At 49.7% G+C, this 19,596-nt stretch overlaps 1 protein-coding gene across 2 annotated transcripts; it reads left to right on the top strand.

Annotated features, from left to right (window-relative positions):
- The first annotated feature begins 2,155 nt into the window (after window positions 1-2,155).
- Window positions 2,156-12,673, top strand: LOC120402213 (zinc finger MYM-type protein 1-like). 2 transcript variants are annotated; one of them, XM_039532671.1, is made up of 2 exons: window positions 2,156-2,239; window positions 11,110-12,673. In XM_039532671.1, exon 2 carries the CDS (start codon window positions 11,409-11,411, stop codon window positions 12,165-12,167), a length of 759 nt encoding a protein of 252 aa, XP_039388605.1. In that variant the 5' UTR covers window positions 2,156-2,239; window positions 11,110-11,408; the 3' UTR covers window positions 12,168-12,673. The 2 variants fall into 2 exon arrangements, with proteins under 2 accessions (XP_039388605.1, XP_039388604.1); XM_039532670.1 differs by lacking the exon at window positions 2,156-2,239 and adding an exon at window positions 9,248-9,380.
- Window positions 12,674-19,596: the final 6,923 nt, after the last annotated feature.

Genomic DNA, 19,596 nt, shown 5'->3' with positions numbered 1-19,596 from the left:
GACACTAATATCCATCATACCCTCCCCACCTACCCTAGATTGGCTTGCAGGTCTATCTAGAAGATGCATACTTCCATATCTCTGTCAAGTACCAGCACTATCTTTATTTCCTGATTGGTATAAAGTACAATCTTTTGTCTTACCTTTTGGTCTATCTACTGCCATATGTGTTTACAAAGTACGTATCCAAAGTAGAAGCTCATTTAAGATGCCAGGGTATATTTGTCTATCCTTATTTAGATTGCTAGCTGATCAAAGCCTCAGAAGAATGGCTTTCCCAAGGACATATTTTACACATGTTCCCTCTTCAAGGGGTTAGGACTCAAGATGAACAAATAAAAATCTCTTCTGCTACCTATAGAAAGGATTTCTTTGAAAGGAGCAGTTACCTATTTCTGTAAGGCAGAATCTTCTGCCAGAGGAAAGATTTCTGAAGTTTCAATCCACCACAGAGATGCTTCATCAAAATCCTACTCAGAAAGCAATCTTCTTTCTGGGTCTCATGGCTTCAGCCACTTTTGTCACCTTAGGCTCTGCTCAGGATAAGAACTCTGCAGCACTGGCTGGTGTTAAGTTACAAACCAAGTGCAGATAGCATATTCATATGGCTGACCATTCCAAGACAAATACTGCTATCCTTGATGTAGTGGATTCAACATTACAATATTCTGAGGGGGTAGCTTTCAACCTTCCACCTCCATCAGGAATAATCACCTCAGAGGCCTCCAACCAGGGGTAGGGACAAGCTGGAGCTAGGATACTGGTGGTTGCCCCAGCATTGCCAGGGCAGCCAAAGTTCTTGAATCTTCCTCACCTCTCCTAGAGTGTCTACAGACCTCCTGGTTTCCCCAGACTATGTGGACACTGGAGACCTTACAGCAGCACAGCTGTACTTCTGCTGCACCACTGTTAGGTCTCATGTGTAGCCACTCAATACCGGCAGGAAAGAGCTCTCCCGCCAGCTTAATTAAACCAACCCTAATGAGCAGCAGTAGCTATGTCAGCAGAAGAATGTCTCCCGCCGACATAGCGCTGTCCACACGGGCGCTTTTGTTGGTGAAACGTTTGTCAGTCAGGGGTATGTTTTTTTTTACCAACAAAAGTGCTAGTATACACATAGCCTTATTAGCTCAACAAGACAGCAAAATTTATCAGCCAGATGTTCCTATCACTACACCTGACTGCATCAGGCTTTCAGACCCTGAAAATTCCTGCTTATTAGAAGGGCAGAAGACATTAATGCTAAAAAATGGTCTGTTAGAAGGTGTTACGATCTCAAGTGGACTAGGTCTGTGAAGTGGATAAGTGAGGAACAAGTAGATTCACCACTGGCACCAATTTAGTCTATCCTTGAATACTTAAAGCTTTCAGGTTCTTCTATATCCTCCTTGAAAGTTCAACTAACTGCCCACCATGGGCTCACAGAAATCAACCTTTGCACATAATACAGTTCAGAAATTTATGAAGGACCTTGCCATTAAGGCTCCAGTACTACCATGGGATCTCAGGTTAGTCCTATGCAGCTAATGAAGCCTCCCTTTGAGCTTAGGGCACACTGTGCTTTGTTCCATCTGACACTTGAAGAAATGAAGGTTACTCACCTGTAAGTGGAGTTCTTGAGATGAACTGTGCATATTCACATGCCCCACCCACCTTCCCTTCTTCCTCAGAATCCTAATAGCCTCTGGATTGTGAGGGGGCGGTGGGAGAAGCTAAGGCAACCAAAGCACCATGCCCCCTTTTATAACCTCACCTTCAGCAGATTCAGGAACACAGAGGAGGTGGGGTAGAAGGGATGAGTGAGTGTTCCAGTGTGCACTGCAGGAGCTGGTTCCATTGTCTGAGCTGCACCAAGTGGCACATCCCGTGAATGGAAGTAGCGAGAGTCATCTCTAAGAAGGCCAGTCACAGGTAAGTAATCTTTATTTACTGAGTTCATGGCCCTCGTTTTCAAGGTGGGTGAGGTAATATTGTTTAAGGCAGTGGTCCCCAAACTGTGGGCATGCCTCCCCTTGGGGGGGGGGCGTGGCAGGCCCAGGCCAAATCCTCCCCAGGGATTGGGGAGGGAGCATCATCGAGCCACACTCTGCCCCCAGTTCCACTCCAGCCCTGCCCCCAGTCCCAGCTGCCTGGACACAACAAGTCTGTTTACCTGCAGTAACCGGCCACCTGTGGTGGGAAGAGCAGCAGGTGCTGCTGGAGCCTGGAGGAGAACTCAGGGACAGCTCTGGCGAGAGAGGTACTGGCAGCTCCCCCATCCTGCCCTGAGTGCATCTCCCCCTCCCCTGCCCCAATCACCTCCACCCCAGAATGCAGCTCCCCCTCCCCTGTCCTGCCCCACTCACCCCTTCCCACCCCAGTTCCCAGGGGGGTGCAGGCCAGATAAGGGGGGCACAACTGAAAAAGTTTGGGGACCACTAGTTTAGTGGATCAGCTGAAATAGATACATGGGTAGGTGGCAGTTTGTCAAGATTGTTGTGGATGGCAGTAGTGCCTAAATGTTGGCCTTAGGCACCTATAGAAGCAGTTAGGTGTCTATGTCCCTTTGTGAATCTAGTGCAAAAACCACCAGTGAAAGGCTGGTGTTGTTACAGGAGGGGATCTTGCTAGTGAGTAAGAACATGAGAACAGCCATACTGGGTCAGACCAATGGTCCAGCTACCCCATCTTCTGACAGTGGCCAAAGTCAAATGCTTCAGAAGGAATGAACAAAACTAGGCAATTATCAGGTTATGGTTGGCTGTGCATTGTGTGGAAAAGTACTTCCTTTTGTTTGTTTTAAACCTGCTGCCTATTAATTTCATTGGGTGACACTTACTTCTTGTGTTATATGAAGGGGTAAATTACACTTCCTTATTCACTTTCTCCACACCATTCATGATTTTAAAGACCTCTATCATATCCCCCTTTTGTCATCTCTTTTCCAAGCTGAACAGTCCCAGGATTTTTAATCTCTCCTCATACAGAATCTGCTCCATACCCCTAATAATTTTATTGCCCTTCTCTGTACCTTTTCTAATAATCTTTTTTGAGATGGGGTGACCAGAACTGCACTCAATATTCAAGGTGTGGGTGTACTATGTATTTATATAGTGGCATTATAATATTTCCTGTCTTATTATCTAACCAGTGGTTCTCAAACTTTGGCAACCTTTAGCAAATATTCTGATTTAAATATTTTCACAAACCCCCACCAAGCTCCCCCTCAGCCCCAGGCCCTGCCCCCACTTCACACCTTCCCCTAGGCCTCACCCTAGCCCCACTTTTTTCCACCTCCACTCCACCCCTTCCCCTCCTCATCGCCACCTCTTTCTTTCCCCTCCCCCGAGCGCGCCCCATCCATGCTCCTCCCCCTCCCTCCCAGCACCTCCTGCATGCCACTGAACAGCTGTTCCGCAGCATGCGGGAGGCACTGGGAGGGACGGGGAGGAGTTGATCAGTGGGGCCAGCAGCCCTGGACGTGATTTGCAAACCCCCTGGAGTAGCCTCGCAGACCCCGAGGGATCCATGGACTCCAGTTTGAGAAACCCTGATCTATCTCTTGCCTAATGATTCCTAACATTCTGTTCACTTTTTTGATTGCCACTGCACAGTGAGCAGATGTTTTCAGAGAGCTATCCACAATGACTCCAATATATTTTTCTTGAGTGGTATCAGCTAATTTAGACCCCCATCATTTTGTATGTATAGTTGGAATTATGTTTTACAATATGCATTACTTCACAGTTATCAACATTGAATTTCATTTGCCATTTTGTTGCCCAGTCATCCAGTTTTGTGAGATCTCTTTGTAACTCTTTGCAGACTGCTTTGGACTTAAGTATCTTGAGTAATTTTGTCTCATCTGCAAATTTTGACACCATTTAGCCCCTTTTCCAGATCATACAGCTTTAGCCGTATTGGGTTTTTCAATGGGTTAAGCCATTCCTGGAAATTTAAAGGATCCCTACCAACTTGATGTCTGAGTTTCCTAGATGTGTGAAAAGGACCTTACCTGCTGTTGAACACACTCGCACAACCCTGGCTCTGGTTTTACAATCAGTTTATAATGTTTAAAAAAATTGTTTTCTCTCACACCTGCTGTGAGAGAGACCCATGTGGACAACAAAGGAAACTGACTGACAATGAAGAGGAAACCATGACACTGTGTTTTTTACAGTGCACAGGGGTGTCAAAGTAAACAAGCGAGAAAAAATATTTTCCATTCTCATTTTGCTTGATACGGTGCTGTGAGGTATTGTTTGTTATTGGTGGGAGAGGGGTTTTTTTTTATGAGCTCTTAGCCGGTAACATATTTCAGAGAGCAAGCAGTGTGATTTTCTTTTCATCTTACTATATCCCTTTGATAGGACACAACCTAAAGAATGAGAGAGTACAGATTCCCAAACTAGACCGGCATTGGAAATAGTATCAGAGGGGTAGCCGTGTTAGTCTGGATCTGTAAAAGCAACAAAGAATCCTGTGGCACCTTATAGACTAACAGACGTTTTGCAGCATGAGCTTTCGTGGGTGAATACCCACTTCTTCGGATGCAAGACATCCGAAGAAGTGGGTATTCACCCACGAAAGCTCATGCTGCAAAACGTCTGTTAGTCTATAAGGTGCCACAGGATTCTTTGTTGCTTTTATTGGAAATAGAATATTCATATCTATTTCAGTTTAATGCTCTTTGGCAGCAATGCTGATTTGATCTAACTCAGCAGTTTGTGAACCAAAAGTTGTTTGCAGGTGAGTAAGAGCTGTTAGTCTTATAATGCCACCTTGTTTCCAAATGCTAAAGCACATTAAAACACTTAAAGATACATACCTATTTTCCAAGGATGTAGTTGCTGTAGTTGCCATACGGCAGGGATCGGCAACCTTTGGCCCGTGGCCCGTCAGGGTAAGCGCCCTGGCGGGCCGGGCCGGCTTGTTTACCTGCCGTGTCCACAGGTTCGACCGATCATGGCTCCCACTGGCCGCGGTTCGCCATTCCAGGCCAATGGGGGCTGCGGGAAGTGGTGCGGGCCAAGGGATGTGCTGGCCGACGCTTCCCGCAGCCCCCATTGGCCAGGAGCAGCGAACCGCGGCCAGTGGGAGCCGCCATCGGCCAAACCTGCGGACTCGGCAGGTAAACAAGCCGGCCCGTCAGGGCGCTTACCCTGGCGGGCCGTGGGCTAAAGGTTGCTGATCCCTGCCGTAGGGGATATTAGCTGAGCGTGACTAGAGTGGGCCACGAGACAGTGACATCCACAGAATCAAAAAATGATGAGATTTCCCCTCTTTAGGTAGGGCAGGACTGCACTAGTAATAAGTGGAAGGGCAGTCCACTATTTTGGCTGCTAGGCTGGACTCTGAGCAAGCCCCAGCTCAATTCCCTGCTCTGTCACAGACTTCCTGTTTGAGCATGAGCAAGTCTCCGTTGGCCTAAATTCACAAAAGGATGTGTACCACAGTCCAACATTTAGGTGCCACACCGCTGCTGCCTAAGTCTCTGCCAGTGGACATGCACAAAGCCACCTCTGTCCAGATACCTCTCCACAGTTAGAATGCTGCTCAGAGCCTTTGCTCACATGTAAGCCCTGGCAGGATTCTTAAACTATCCAGGCCCCACCTAAGCTGCATAAAAGGCAGCCAGGGCTGGGTCAGAGAGTAATGAGTTATAACTTAGTGGTTAGGGTCCTTAGCAGAGATGTAAACAACCCAGGATTGAATCACTGTTCTGCCTGAGTTGGAGGAGGAGATTTGAACCTAGGTCTCCCAGATCCTCATTAAGTGCCCTCATCAAGAGGCTATTGGGCACACAGGAGGAGATGTCTCAAGCTCTTCTATTGGAGCTAATCATTAACACAGTGTCTTGACCAAGACTCCCCCACCTACTGTGTGAGAGCTCAAGCACTGAGCTATAGGATTAACTACACCTCTACCCCAATATAACATGACCCGATAAACGTGGGTTCGCATAGAACACGGTAAAGCTCTGACACGCTGCTCTGAGCAGTGTGTTATGGGTGCTGGACCAGGCCGGGGCCGAGGGGTTTGATAAGGGGCAGAGGGTCTCGCGGGCAGTCAGGGGCTCCCCACCCCCAGGGCCTGGGGGCCAGGAGCTGTGGGAGGGCAATTTGGGGACCCCACAGTCCCAGAGTGGCCCGGGGGATTAGCGGGGGGCCGGGAGCAGCTCACTCTGCTTCCCTCGCCCCAGCCCCAGCCGCGTCGCTCGGGGGAGGGGGCTTGGGGGAAAGGATCTCCCCTGCACTCACCAGCAGCGGTGGAAGCGGAGCAGCCCGGCCCCAGCCCACTCCACTCCGCCAGTTCCCAGCCGCAGCGTTCCGTTTCCCACCGCAGGTGAGTACGGGTTGGCCTCCTTTCCCCAACCTACCCGCACTCACTGGCGGCAGGAAGCGGAGCGCCGCGGCTGGGAAAGGGCAGCGTGGAGCGGGCGGGGGCGGGGCTGCTCCGCTTCCCGCCACCGGTGAGTGCGGAGGGCATCCTTTCCCCAACTTCCCCGCACCCACTGGTGGCGGGAAGTGGAGCAGCCCAGCCCCAGCCCGCTCCACTCTGCCATTTCCCAGCCGTGGCGCTCCACTTCCAGCCACAAGTGAGTGCAGGCAGGGGCGGCTCTATGTTTTTTGCTGCCCCAAGCACAGCAGTCAGGCAGCCTTCAGCGGCACGCCTGCGGGACGTCCGCTGGTCATGCAGATTCGACGGCATTTCTGCGGGTGATTTGCCGTTCCCGTGCCTTCGGCTACCCGCCGCTGAATTACCGCTGAAGCCATGGGACTGGCGGACCTCCTGCAGGCATGCTGCCGAAGGCTGCCAGACTGCTGCCCTCACAGCAACCAGCAGGCCGCTCCCCGCGGCTTGCCGCCCCAGGCGTGCGCTTGCTGCGCTGGTGTCTGGAGCCACCCCTGAGTGCAGGACCTTTCCCCAGCCACCCCCAGCGACACAGCTGGGGCCGGGGCAAGGAAAGTGGAGCGGGCTGGGGCCGCATTGCTCCGCTTCCTGCCGCAGGTGAGTGGGGGGGGCATCCTTTCCCCAACCTCCCCGCACTCACTGACGGCGGGAAGCGGAGCGCCGTGGCTGAGAGCTAGCAGGGTGGAGCGGACTGGGGCTGGGCTGCTCCGCTACCCGCCGCTGCCGGTGAGTGCCTGTCAGGGGTGGGGGGTGTGGATAGGGGACAGGGAGCAGGGGGCTTGGGTAGGGAGTGGGGTCCTGGGGGTGATTAGGGATGGGGGTCTCTGGAGGGGGCAGTCAGGGAACAAGGAAAGGGGGGGGCAAAGCAAGTCTGATATAACGCGGTCTCACCTATAACGCGGTGAGATTTTTTGTCTCCCAAGGACCGTGTTATATCGGGGTAGAGGTGTACTTACTTTTCCTTTCTCTTGCCATTGACTAGTTAATACACAGAACAGCTTCAACGGGAGAGAATGAGAGCCCCCCAGTCTCCTTACTTCACAATACCCCATAGTCTAGTGAACTGCAGGAGATACAAGTTCAAGTCACTGCTCTAACTCAGGCAATGTAATGATTGAAAAACAGGTCTCCCACATCCCAGGTGAGTACCCTTGCTAATGGCTAGCCAGGGGGTTGTCTCTTATTTTTTCATAAGAAAAGGCTGCTCTGGTTTCGGGACCTAACTCCAGGATAAGCTTCATAGCTGATACGCCCACCTTGAGCTAAGCAGCTCCCTCCAGCCTATCAGTCTGGTGCCTACATAAGTGGGAGAATGATCCCGCTATTGTGGGGAACTTTCCCAGCTTATACACTACATCAGTGGAATTGGCTAGCGAAAGGATCTGAGTCCTCGCTCCCACTCCCTTTACCCTGAGGCCTGCCTGTCCTCGAGGACTCCCCATCAACTCTCCTGTGTGGCAAAGTCCTTGTAATCCCAACAATGCTGGGCCTAGGATTCCTTTAGGGCTCAACCCCCAATCTTGTCATGGTCTATAAGGACAGGGCATAATCTCTCCATTCTAGATGCTTCCCTGGCCCACTGACCATTGGATAAAGTTCAAGCAAGCAAATACAATTTATTAAACAGCAACCAATTTAAAAAATAAGAAAAAAACGGGAAAGGTTAAAGGAAAACATGTAACCCAGCTCTGTGGCATAGTGCCATCACAACCAGCTGTCTCTGGGATGTAAGGAAAGTTCACAGTCTGTTCCTCACACGTCCCAGGCCTCCTGCCCACGCCCTGGCTGTGCTGCAGAGATGCCGGCCCGCAGGTTGGACACTTGCTCTGGCGATGGCCACACGCCCTCAGAGTCTGGGTGACCAGGCCTTTTCCCAGCATCGGCCTCTCCCATCGAGGTTATGATCCTCCTCCCAGTCTGGCCTGCAAGGCCTCTGGGTCAGGGTGTTGCTCTGTGCTGGGACTTCTGCCCATGGTCCCCATCATTTTTCCCAGCTGCTCACCGCACCCGGCTCTGTACTGCTCCAGCTCCACTCTGCCTCGGCACTACTGCTGCTCTGCCTCCACGGCTGCTCCCCGCACGTCTCTATTCTCTGGGCTGCTCCTCTGGGATGGCTGGCTGCTGTGGCTCTCTCCCCACATGTATCTACTCGCTGACCCCTCTGCCTGCTGCTGCTCTGCCTCCAGCGCAGCTCCATGGGCTGCCCCTCTGGCTGGCATGGCCCTGCTCACCAGCTCAGGAGCCTGCTCTCCCCTTAGCTCAGCCCCACTCTGGCCCAGGCAGCTACAGCTCACATGGAGGACAGGACCTCTGGCCTCCTGACTCCCTCATTGGCCTGATTGTCCTGTCAATCAGGCAGACCTGGAACATTGGCCTCTCTCCATTGCTCCTGGGGACTGTCAGTCTCAGGGTCCTGGTTTCCCATCGGCCCTTCCCCTTTCTTTTGGTACGAGGGCCAACCAGAACCCCCCCACCCATTTTTAGTAAGGGGCCAACAGTCCCCTTACACTACATCCAGTGGTGGATTACCACACAGGGCCCATGGGCCCCAACCAATTTGGGGGCCCCCCAAGAGCACTGGAACTATGCCCCACCCCCCTGCTCCTCCTCTCTCCCCCCTGCAGGCCTGAAGCCAGAGCTGAGCCAGAGCCACCCAGGGAGCGCAGGTCACTGGGGGGAGACCCTGGATCCTCCACCTGCCCTGGGTGGGGCAGTGGGGGTGCCTGAGAGCAGCCTCCAGTCCGTGTCCGTCTCCATCCCTCAGCCCCAGACAGGGGTGCCAGAACGGGGGGGAGGGGGGTCAGAGGAGGGGAGAAATGATCCCTCAAAGTGGGAGGGATACGGCTGCTCACTTTTTAACAAAAGAAACCTGCCTTAGGGGCAGGCGACAGCCGGGAGTTCTGCCTCATCCGTGCCAGCCCCTGCTCAGCCAGGCAGGCAGGTTCCATGTGCAGCTGCAGCACCCAGCACAGCCTCGCAGGCAGCAGGTGAGTCCTGCTCAGGGCAGAGGGATCCTGGCTCAGGGGAGGGGGAGGTTGCAGTGGTGGGTAGGGCCGGCTCTACAGTTTTCTCCGACCCAAGCAGCGGCCAAATTGCCGCCAGACAGCGGGGGCAGTCCCTGTGCCCTTAGGGCGGCAGGCGCGTTTCCGCGGCAGCTTCTATGTTTAGCTGAAGCCGGCTCGGACAGCTTAACATAGAAGCTGCTGGCGAATTGCCACCACCGAGGACACGTGCCTGCCGCCCTTAAGGCGCACGGACTCTCCCCGCTGTCCCCAGCGGCAATTCGGTGCGCTGCTTTGGGGCGAAAACACAGGGACTGCCGCCCCTTGCAGATTGCCGCCCCAAGCACCAGCTTGGAATGCTGGTACCTGGAGCCGGCCCTCGTGGTGGGAGATTGGGAGGGGATGGATATAGTTTAGGGAGAGCATTGCCCCCCTCAAACAGGGGCGAGGCATGAGGGATGCACTGGGGTCATGTGCCACTGGCGCCCCGCCCCTGATTTCTGTGACCGTGGAGCAGCTCTGCTCAGCCTGTGGCGGGGGAGGAAAAGAAGGGGAGTGGGGAGAGAGGATGGAGCGGGGGTGTTGAGTGGCAGAGAACAGTGTGGAGAGGAAAGAGGATGGAGTGGGGAGAGGCACCGTGTGTCTGAATTGCTTGAGTGGCCACAGCAGCAACCCCCACTCCCCTGTTAAGCTGTCTGCGCCAGACCTGGCAGCCCAGGTACCACTCCAGGCAGGGGGAGAGACCCAGTGATCCAGAGGGATTGGCTTCAGCACGCATATGTTTGCCCCCAGGCTCCCTCCTGAAGTTCCCGCTCTTCTGTGGTCCAGGCAAACTGGGGCAGGCTGGCCTGCGCCGGGACTTGGAGCAGCTGGGGCTGGTGCTCACAAGGCCTGGGGCTAGCGGTGCTGGGACCACGCCACCCAGCACTCTGGAGCTGGGGGGCTGGAAGCTGCAGTGGGGGTGCTCTGGGCTCCTGGGGGGGGGGCAGAAGGGGAGAGTCTGGCAGCTAGCCTCCCCCAACAGCCAGTTCACCCACTGCCCATGCTCCCTAGTCTCCCAAGGGAAGGGCTGGAAACCCCAAGGGCTTGTCTTCGCTACCGCACTGCATCTGCATCGATGCAGCTATGCCAATGTTGCACATCTGGCGAAGACACACTATGTGGATGGGAAAATGGTTCCTGCCAACATAGCACAGTGTAGACAGAGCTTTAAGTCAATGTAAAGTGGGCAGCCCGCTCCCTGCAGGGACTGCAGGGACAGAAGCTGTGGGGGGCAGGAGAGTAAGGAAGGAGGCTCACCTGCAGGGTGGCCACACAGCCAGCTGGAGAGAAACTGTGCTTTGAAGGGGAAACCGCCGCTTCTCTCTGGCCGCTGGCTGTGTGGCTGCCCCCTGCTTCGCCTGAGTCCTCTGGCCTGTGTTCACGCCACTCACCACCATGCATACCTCCCACCTGCTCACCTGAGGCTGCAGCTGAGCCTCCCTCCCTGCTCTCCTGCCTGGTGAGTGGCGGCTGGGTACAGCCAACGGTGTGGAGTGGGGACAGAAACCACCAAGGCAGTCTACTGTTATGTTTGCAGATTATTCCCTGACCATAATAAAGGAAAACAAACATTTGTCGACAGGCATTCTAATTGGAGAAACATTGCAAGACATATTGCTGATCATGAAACTTCCAAAGCTCATATTAATGCTATGTGTAAATTCATTCAAAGGTGTAAAGTATCTGGAAGAATTGATTCTGTGTTATCAGCTCAGTTTGAGAAGGAGTGTTCTTATTGGAGGAAAGTGCTGAGATGCTGTCACAGTCAAACTGCTGTCTTTTTTGAGACTACCTCTAAGAGGACATGATGAGTCATCACTGTCAAATCAAAAAGGTAGTTTTTTAACCTGCCTTGAATATCTTAGTGGATTTGACAATTTTCTAAATGAACATTTGAAAAATTATCAGTATTGTGGCTCGGGGAAGACCAACTTTTTAACACACCAAACCTACAATGAATTCATCACTATAATGGCAGAGCAGCTCAGAAACCTATTCACTGATGAAGTAAAGGATGCCAACTACTATTCCATAATAGTCGATTCAACACCTGATGTGAGTCATGAAGCCCAATTAACATTAATTTTAAGATATGTGACTGGCAATGGTGAAGTTGTAGAGCAATTTCTTTGTTTTGTCCCGCTAAAATCCCACACTTCTAAATGGCTGGAGACAACTGTTTTGGAAATCATTGCAAATTTAGGTTTGGACATCAAAAATTGTCGTGGGCAGAGCTTTGATAATGCCGCAAATATGGCAGAAAAATATTCAGGTCTACAGGCAAGACTGAACAATGCAAATCCCTGTGCTTTATTCATACCATGTTCCAGTCATTCCTTGAATTTAATCTACAATGCTGCAGCCAAATCTTGTGAGGGAGCTATGAATTTTTTTGACTTTGTTCAAAACATGTATGCCTTTTTTTCAGTTTCCACACATCGGTGGAGTATGCTACAATCACACTTGGAGCAGGCAAATGGAAAACATTTGACAGTCAAAAGAATTTGTGACACCATGTGGTCTGCTCATGAAGATGGTGTTTTGGCTTTGAAAATGAGCTATGATGTTATAAAGAAAACCTTATTAGCCATAGCCACATCAAATTCTGAAAAAACACATGCGAAAACTGAAGCAAAAGCCTTAGCAGAAAAGTTTTGTGGAACTGTTTACTTCAAAGAACTAATAATGCAGTCAGCCAATCGCTGCAAAAAGTTGATACAAATTTATTGAATGCTGCACAATTGTTAGCCTCAGTTACAAGTTTTGTCATGGAAGTTCGAAATGACTATAGCTCGGTGAAAGCAGTGGCACTAACATTAACAGTAAATATAGGTTCCTCTGATTTCTCTGATGAGAAGCGTAAAAAAAACAGGAAGTTATTTTTCGATGAAACTAGAGACAATGAAATCAATTTAAAAGGTAAAGAGACTGTTATTTGTGACACAATAATAGTGCAATTGCAGAGTAGAGGTGAATCTCTAAAGAAAACTGTTGATTTGCATGTTTTTTCACAGAAGTATGGACAAAAATGCTATAAGTCACTACAGTAAGAAATTAAGTGAATTCTACTGAGAGGACACAGACACAAATCTTTTTGAAGATGAAGTGAAACATTTCATTCATTTTATCTAAACCGTTAAGGCCTGTGCTTCGAGATCACCAGTTGACTTGTATAGACTTGTACTTGAGGGTTTGCAGGCAACCTTTCCAAATGTAGAAGCCATTCTGAAAATATTTTTAACAATACATATCACAAATGCTTTTGGTGAACGTTCTTTTTCTGTATTGAAACAAGTTAAAAATTATTTGCGAAATACGAGTCAGGAACATTTGACAAGTTCAGCAAAAGTGCCTCTTTACAAAATATTACTTATGACTTAATTGATGATTTTGTAAAGAAAAAGTGTAGAAAAAAAGCTATCTGAATAAATATTTGTTTTCAAATTGAGTAAGTTTCTTCAGAGGAAGTTAACTTTTATTTTTCCATTCATGCATCATCTATAGTTTTTATTTTTACACATTCTTCATGTTACTGTAATGCAAATACAAGCATTCATTTAGGCCAGAAGTTCTCAAACTGTGGTCTGAGAACTCAATTCAGGTGGTCCGAGGAAAGGTTATTATGGTTTTTTTATAAAGCACTCTACAATAGTTAGCTAACGGTACAAACAATATTTGGAAAGATCATTAAGTGGTCCGCTGAGACCCTGAGCACTTTTCACTTTTCAAGTGGTCTGTGAAAAAAAACAATGAAGGTACCTCACTTTATTTTCATTTACTTCCTATTACTTATACTGTAGGAGGAGGATGAAGAAAAAAAGAATGAAAAACAGAAGCCGGGGGAGATCACAGAGACTGTTCTTTGTCTTGACTGGGGGTGGCAAGAATGAAACTGAGCACAGGGCCCCACTATCTCTGAATCCGCCACTGAGGCTAGCCTCTGGCCGGCCCCACCCCTCCCACCAGAGTCCAAAGGCCTCCCTCCCCACAGCCGCCAGAGCGCCAGGCGGGTGGAACATGACCCTCCCAGTGCACTGGGCGGGTAGCACATGGCCCCCTATAGCACCAGAGTGCTAGGTGGGCAGCACATGCCCCCAGCCCCAGAGTGCTGGGCAGGCAGCACGTACCACCACCACCACCCTCCCCCCGTAGCCCCTGAGTGCTGGATGGACAGCCCCAGCCACCCCAAGTCCCGGCATGCTTCCCTGAAGATGAGCAGCCTGCCTGGGGCCAAGGGGGAAGGGCAAGCAAGAGGGGGCCTTTCACGTCAGAAAGTTTGTCTCACTCACCAGCAGAAGCTGGTCCAATAAAATATATGACCTCCCCCCATGTCTCTAATGTGAATCCTGTCATTATGGCCCTCTTGGGTGCAGCCTAACATATTGAGAGCATGAATCTTGCTCACTAGAGGAGGAGGGTACATCTTGATGGCAGTAGCCTGCTGTTTAGCGCTTAGTCCATGCTGAGCCTTGGAGTTTTAATTCTGACATGTGTATCCTGATGCCAAGCTATGAAGGCGGTGGAGTTTGGAACTAAGGTGAACATGGGACCGGCCTTATGGGTGGGCACCATGGTGAGGGGAGCACTGTGGTCAAGGAGCAGGGTAGGTTTGGGATATGAGATCATGGAAGGGTGCTTGTGGCAATGGGCAGGGGGATGCAGTGCAGCCCAGGGGCAATGAGGGATGGATTCCTCTGCCACTTTGGCCTTGCTCCTCTCCCACTTTTACAAAGGTTCCAGCCCCTTTGAACTCCCCACAGCAAGCTGTCTCTCTGGACAGCTGCCACAGCTCTTACCAGAGCTTGGCTCCAAGGGGGTCTGGCCCCCTGGCAAGTGGAGGAGCAGGGGTCAGGGCCCCATGGCAAGAAGGTGTAGGAGGTCCAAAAGTTCTTTGGGCCCAGGGCCACAATAAATCTTTATCCATCCCTTTGTGGATCTGGGCCATATGCCCTGCCCCTTTCTGCTGTATTTTACTCCTGGCTAGTTTAGGCAACTCCCTGCTCAGCTTGCTCGATACTGAGAATCTCTTCCTTACATATCTTAACTCTCCTCCCACAGCGTGTGAGGAGCCTGGGCACCTAACTCAGAGCTGAGAATTCCACGGGACAGCAGAGCACCTCGGAGCTGGGCATTGCAATGCTAAGCCTCAGCCCCTTTGTGAATCTAGCCCTTGGTGTCTGTGCCTCAGTTCCTATCTCACATGGGGCTAATAGCACATCCCTTCTGGGCAGGGGTGTTGTGAGGATTGATATGTTAATGCTCAGAAACTAGGGTAATAGAGGACCCCTACAAGTATCTGAGCAAGATAGTTATGTCTAAATAGCCATGGCCTCCCTAACCGTTTGGGGAACAAGTTAACCAGCTCTTTCACCTTTGCAGTAGTGTCAAGGTAACAGAGGTGCTTTAGCTTGGGTAGGGCAACTCTAAATGAGTTTCTTCTTTTTCCCCATGAAACCCTTATCTCACCTCTGTGGTGTGGTCATTCCCTGCAGCATCACCTGCTCCACCTTGCTCCAGAGAACAGGTTGCTCTGATTTCAAACAGCAGTCAGCTAAAGATTTTTGGGCTCACTGGAAAGATCCTTTGGCCCCCTCAGTCAGGGCCATCACTCCCAGTCTCTGCTCACACCAGATGAACAAGAGCCATTGGGCAGAGTGGGGGTGAGGGAGGAGAGATGAGGACTAGTACTGGAGTCACTAGGGCAATGATCTTTCTGCATAGAAGGTAGCAAATGCTTAGGCCATGTTAACTCTGCTCCTGGCAGCACCCTCCATCTCAGCTGCTAGGCCCCACACAAACCCCTTTCTAAGAGATCTGAGGAAAACAGCCAGGACCTGTCCATTCCCACAACACATCAAAATGCCACTAGGTAGACAATAGAGACAGCTGTTACCATCCTGAGCTTCAAAGATACACAGCAGTTCACATCTCAGTACAGGCCCCACCTGAGACCAGCTCAGTGGGTTAGAATCATAGAATATCAGGGTTGGAAGGGACCTCAGGAGGTCATGTAGTCCAACCCCCTGCTCAAAGCAGAACCAATCCCCAGACAGATTTTTGCCCCAGCTCCGTAAATGGTCCCCTCAAGGATTGAACTCACAACCCTGGGTTTAGCAGGCCAATGCTCAAACCACTGACCTATCCCACCCACCCCTGTAAGGCTACGTCTTCACTACCTGCCGTATCAGCGGGTAGCAATTGATTTCTCGGGGATCACTATATCGCGTCTAGATGAGACGCGATATATCGATCCCCGAATGAGCTCCTGTCGACTCCGGAACTCCACCAACCCGAACAGCGGTAGGGGAGTCGACATGGGGAGCCGCGGACGTGGATCTCGCGCTGTGAGGACAGTAGATAATTCGATCTAAGATACTTCGACTTCAGCTACGTTATTCACGTAGCTAAAGTTGCGTATCTTAGATCTATTTCCCCCCGTAGTGTAGACCAACCCTAAGTCTCCACAGCCTGAGTTAAAGGCCCCCACTCAAAGTTCAATCCCAACGATGAAGAACAAGTCTGAGGCATAGTTACATAGGCAAAGATATCACCTAGTATATACTACTACGGGGAGAATCTTGGTATGGTACGTTGTCTCCTAGGATACACTAACATGCTTGTCAGATTAAGACAATGGAAAGCTGTTCAAAATGTAGGTCTCACAGTTCTGTTTAACTCAGCCCTTGATCACTACTTGGTTACCTAAATCCAAGGACGAAGTGATGTATGTGGGCACACGCTTACTATGTATTTTTAATATCCTTACGGGATATTACAAAGATCCAGCAAAGAATCCTGTGGCACCTTATAGACTAACAGATGTATTGGAGCATGAGCTTTCGTGGGTGAATACCCACTTCGCTGCATCCGACGAAGTGGGTATTCACCCGCGAAAGCTCATGCTCCAATACGTCTGTTAGTCTATAAGGTGCCACAGGACTCTTTGCTGCTTTTACAGATCCAGACTAACACGGCTACCCCTCTGATACAAAGATTCAGTCATCAGACTCTCAGTTTTAATTTAAAGGGGAAAAAAAACACCTACGTTTCGAGCCTCACAGTTGCATAGAAAAACTTCCAAATGTGACCCAAGTCTAAACAGACAGTGGTTTCACTGAGTCAGTAGGCAGCCTGCTACAACAGCTCTGAGGGGTGTGAACTGCACTGCTTCCCAATCAGCTCATTAGCCTTTAAACTGTCAGCTTTAATGTCAACATTAAAGTAGTCCACTGCTGGTCATTCTAGCAGATGGCATGGAAAGGGAATGGGCACAAAGCCCTTAGGGAAGCAGGAAATGGGAGTTGCTGTAGTGACAGAAATACAAAGGCAAGAACAGAAGAAACTGCCCAAGACTGGGGGTGAGGAAGAAAGGGAGCAGGAGCAGCAGGAGCCTAAAGATAGATGCTTTTCTCACTGAGTACTGCTGAATGTGACAGGACAAAATAAATTAAAGTTTAGGTCATATGTGAAGGCTGTGTTCTCCCCTTGATCGCTCTGCGACCCTCCCTCTAACACATAGTGGGAGATTGCTTATGGATAGAGGGAAGTATGAAATACAGAATGTATATCCAAGCCAACAAAGAAACTCCACCCCACAGACGTTTGACACCCTTACTCTGCAGTGCAAGTTCCTGATTCGAGTTCTGCCAGCTCAAGAATAAGACAGGTGAAACAGCACAGAAAAATATTTTGACAGAAAAGTGAGAGAGACTTAGACAAAACAGACAGTACTGAGCCAATCCCTATTTGCTTCCATTAATCAAGGCTTCTCCCTTCTCTCTATTTAGAACAAAGGTTTTCAAAGTGGGGGGCATGGAGGAACGTTCGGGGGGGATAAGCAGCGACGCCAAGTGGCTCAGGCCAGCTCTGCATGGGGAGGCTCAGGGATTGAGCACCACCTTGACCTTCTGACTCACCTCAGCAGACCACCCAGCCTGTGGGTCAATGTCAACATCTACCACTGCTCCTGGCAGCCTCCACCCCCAATGCCAGCTCCGCCCACAGAGACCATCCCACATTCCTTCCCCCACCCTGAAAGCCAGAAGGGGGAGGGGCAGATATTGGGTTTATTTTTGTCTGGGGGGGCGGGGAACAGCTCAGCTCAAAAAAGTTTGAGAACTGCTGATTTAGAGCATGCAACATATTTGCTTTCCTGAAAAACCAAGGAGCTGCAACATGACAGAGGAAATAATGGAGCATTAAGGAAAAACATAGCAAGTGTTAGAAGGAAAGTGTTTTTCTTCCTGTTGGAAAAGTAAAACCTGCTGTTGAGTTTATACAGTCTTGACCATCAGTGTCTACAAGCTATGGTAAATAAGGTGGAAGGCACAGGCTGCATTACTTTGAGACCTGAACTACTTCAAACACTCTTGCCCCTTTAAAGTGCAATTACATATAATTGATAGAATCAAAATCTAAACCAGTGAAACATGGCAGTCTTTTACAGCCAATACATAACATGCAGTCCTGCCAACAACTTCTGACCACAAGAAACTACAACATCCATGGGAAGCAGAGTACTGTCTAAAGGCATCCAGGCTCCTACCTCTTCACGCGGAGCAGGTAGGGGAACACATGACAGAAAGCAGATATTAGCTCCTACCCATCAATGGGTCCCATATAGCAACTCTGCTCCCACTACTCCCCATATGACTGGGGGGCCCCACCCACACCTTCAGCATGTACTCCCACTTACATACATAAGAACTGGATGAGCGTTGCTAGGATTCTTGGCTCCACCCCCACCACAAGAGGGCACTCTTGTCCCCTGTCAATCTTATCCTCCTTCATTCTGTAAAGTGGGAGAGGAAAACAATCGGGCAGGTATGAGGAGGAGTGGTTAGGAAGAGTCCACTTTAGGTCAGAGGGAGTGGAAGGTTTCCTACCTCCTTCCCCCACTCCCTCTTGTCCCCTAAGCACCATTTAATTCTGATTCCTCCCCATCACACACACAATTTCTGCTGCCTGCCCTCCCTTAGCAGATGCCTTGTTACTCCCTTGGCATAGCTCTCCCTCAAGATCTCTGCCCTCCTACTGCTTGAGAAGGAGTAATGTGGGAAATTCTTTATCTTCTCTCCCCAGCCCAGGCTGCCCTGTGAGGGAACAGCCAAGAGTCTCTCTCTCTCTAGAAGGGGATTAGAGACTCACACACCCCCTACCAACATGATTCTCCTCACCATCTATTTGATAGAAATAAGTTTTGGAAACCAGAAATATTAAAGCTATGAAGAGAGTTAAAGGTTAAGCTTCCATACTATTATTCAGAACAAGTGCCATGTGTTTGATTATGCCATGCCAGCCTGAACACACAAGTTCATGAAGCTGAAGGTCCCAGTGGGAAAGTGAAGCTAAATGATATTGTAGGTGGGCATATCAAGCTTAGAAGTTGGTAAATATCTGTTCTTAGTGAAAACCATGTTCCTGAAAGGGAATAAGTGGCCCTTGCCATGGGAGAACTAATCTGTTTACATTTCTTTGCTTTGAGAGCTCCATGGCTACTAGACAAGTACTAACAATATGGTATTCTATTCACCTACTTACCTGTTACTTAACCCATCAGCAGGGTGAGGAAGTAATCTCTTGCTAGAGCAAAGAGAAGAGGAAAAAAAGCTACTGTGAACAAACCCAGCTTGCACCTTTCATCTTTGGCAGCTAGCAAATAGGAGCAAATTGCAAATGGGGAGGTTGAGACCACCAACCCATTTTAAAGAGTGAAGTGCAGATAGCAATGAATAGTAGCAACCACCAACTTGAACCAAATATGAACCAGTGACCTTAGAGGTGAAAGGCTCAACACTCTTTTGCTAATCCAAAGCTATTCAGACCCTCCTGAGAATCATTTTTTTTGGTGGGGAGGGAAAAGTTTTAAATAAAGTTAACTTGACAGCAGAAACTGCTATGGGCAAAGAACTATAGTCCATCAGAAAACAAATGCAACAATTCCAAACTGCCTGGCTCTGGAAGTCATCTGTACATTTGTGAAATGAAAGTGCTCAGTTGTAGCTGAAAGTTCATAATTAATTTAACAGCACCAAGCTCACACTATGACAAATCCATTACTAGGCTCACAAAAAAGGGCTTGTGCAAGCTCCTGTCTACTCTAATAAGCATTTTCCTCCATCAAGCTGTTTGTACACAGACCATACATTAAAGGAGAACA

This window comes from Mauremys reevesii, linkage group 3 (genome assembly GCF_016161935.1).
Source record: "Mauremys reevesii isolate NIE-2019 linkage group 3, ASM1616193v1, whole genome shotgun sequence".
Taxonomy (NCBI): Eukaryota; Metazoa; Chordata; order Testudines; family Geoemydidae; genus Mauremys; species Mauremys reevesii.
Note: the sequence above shows the minus strand (reverse complement) of the source record. Positions and strands in the feature narration are given on the sequence as shown.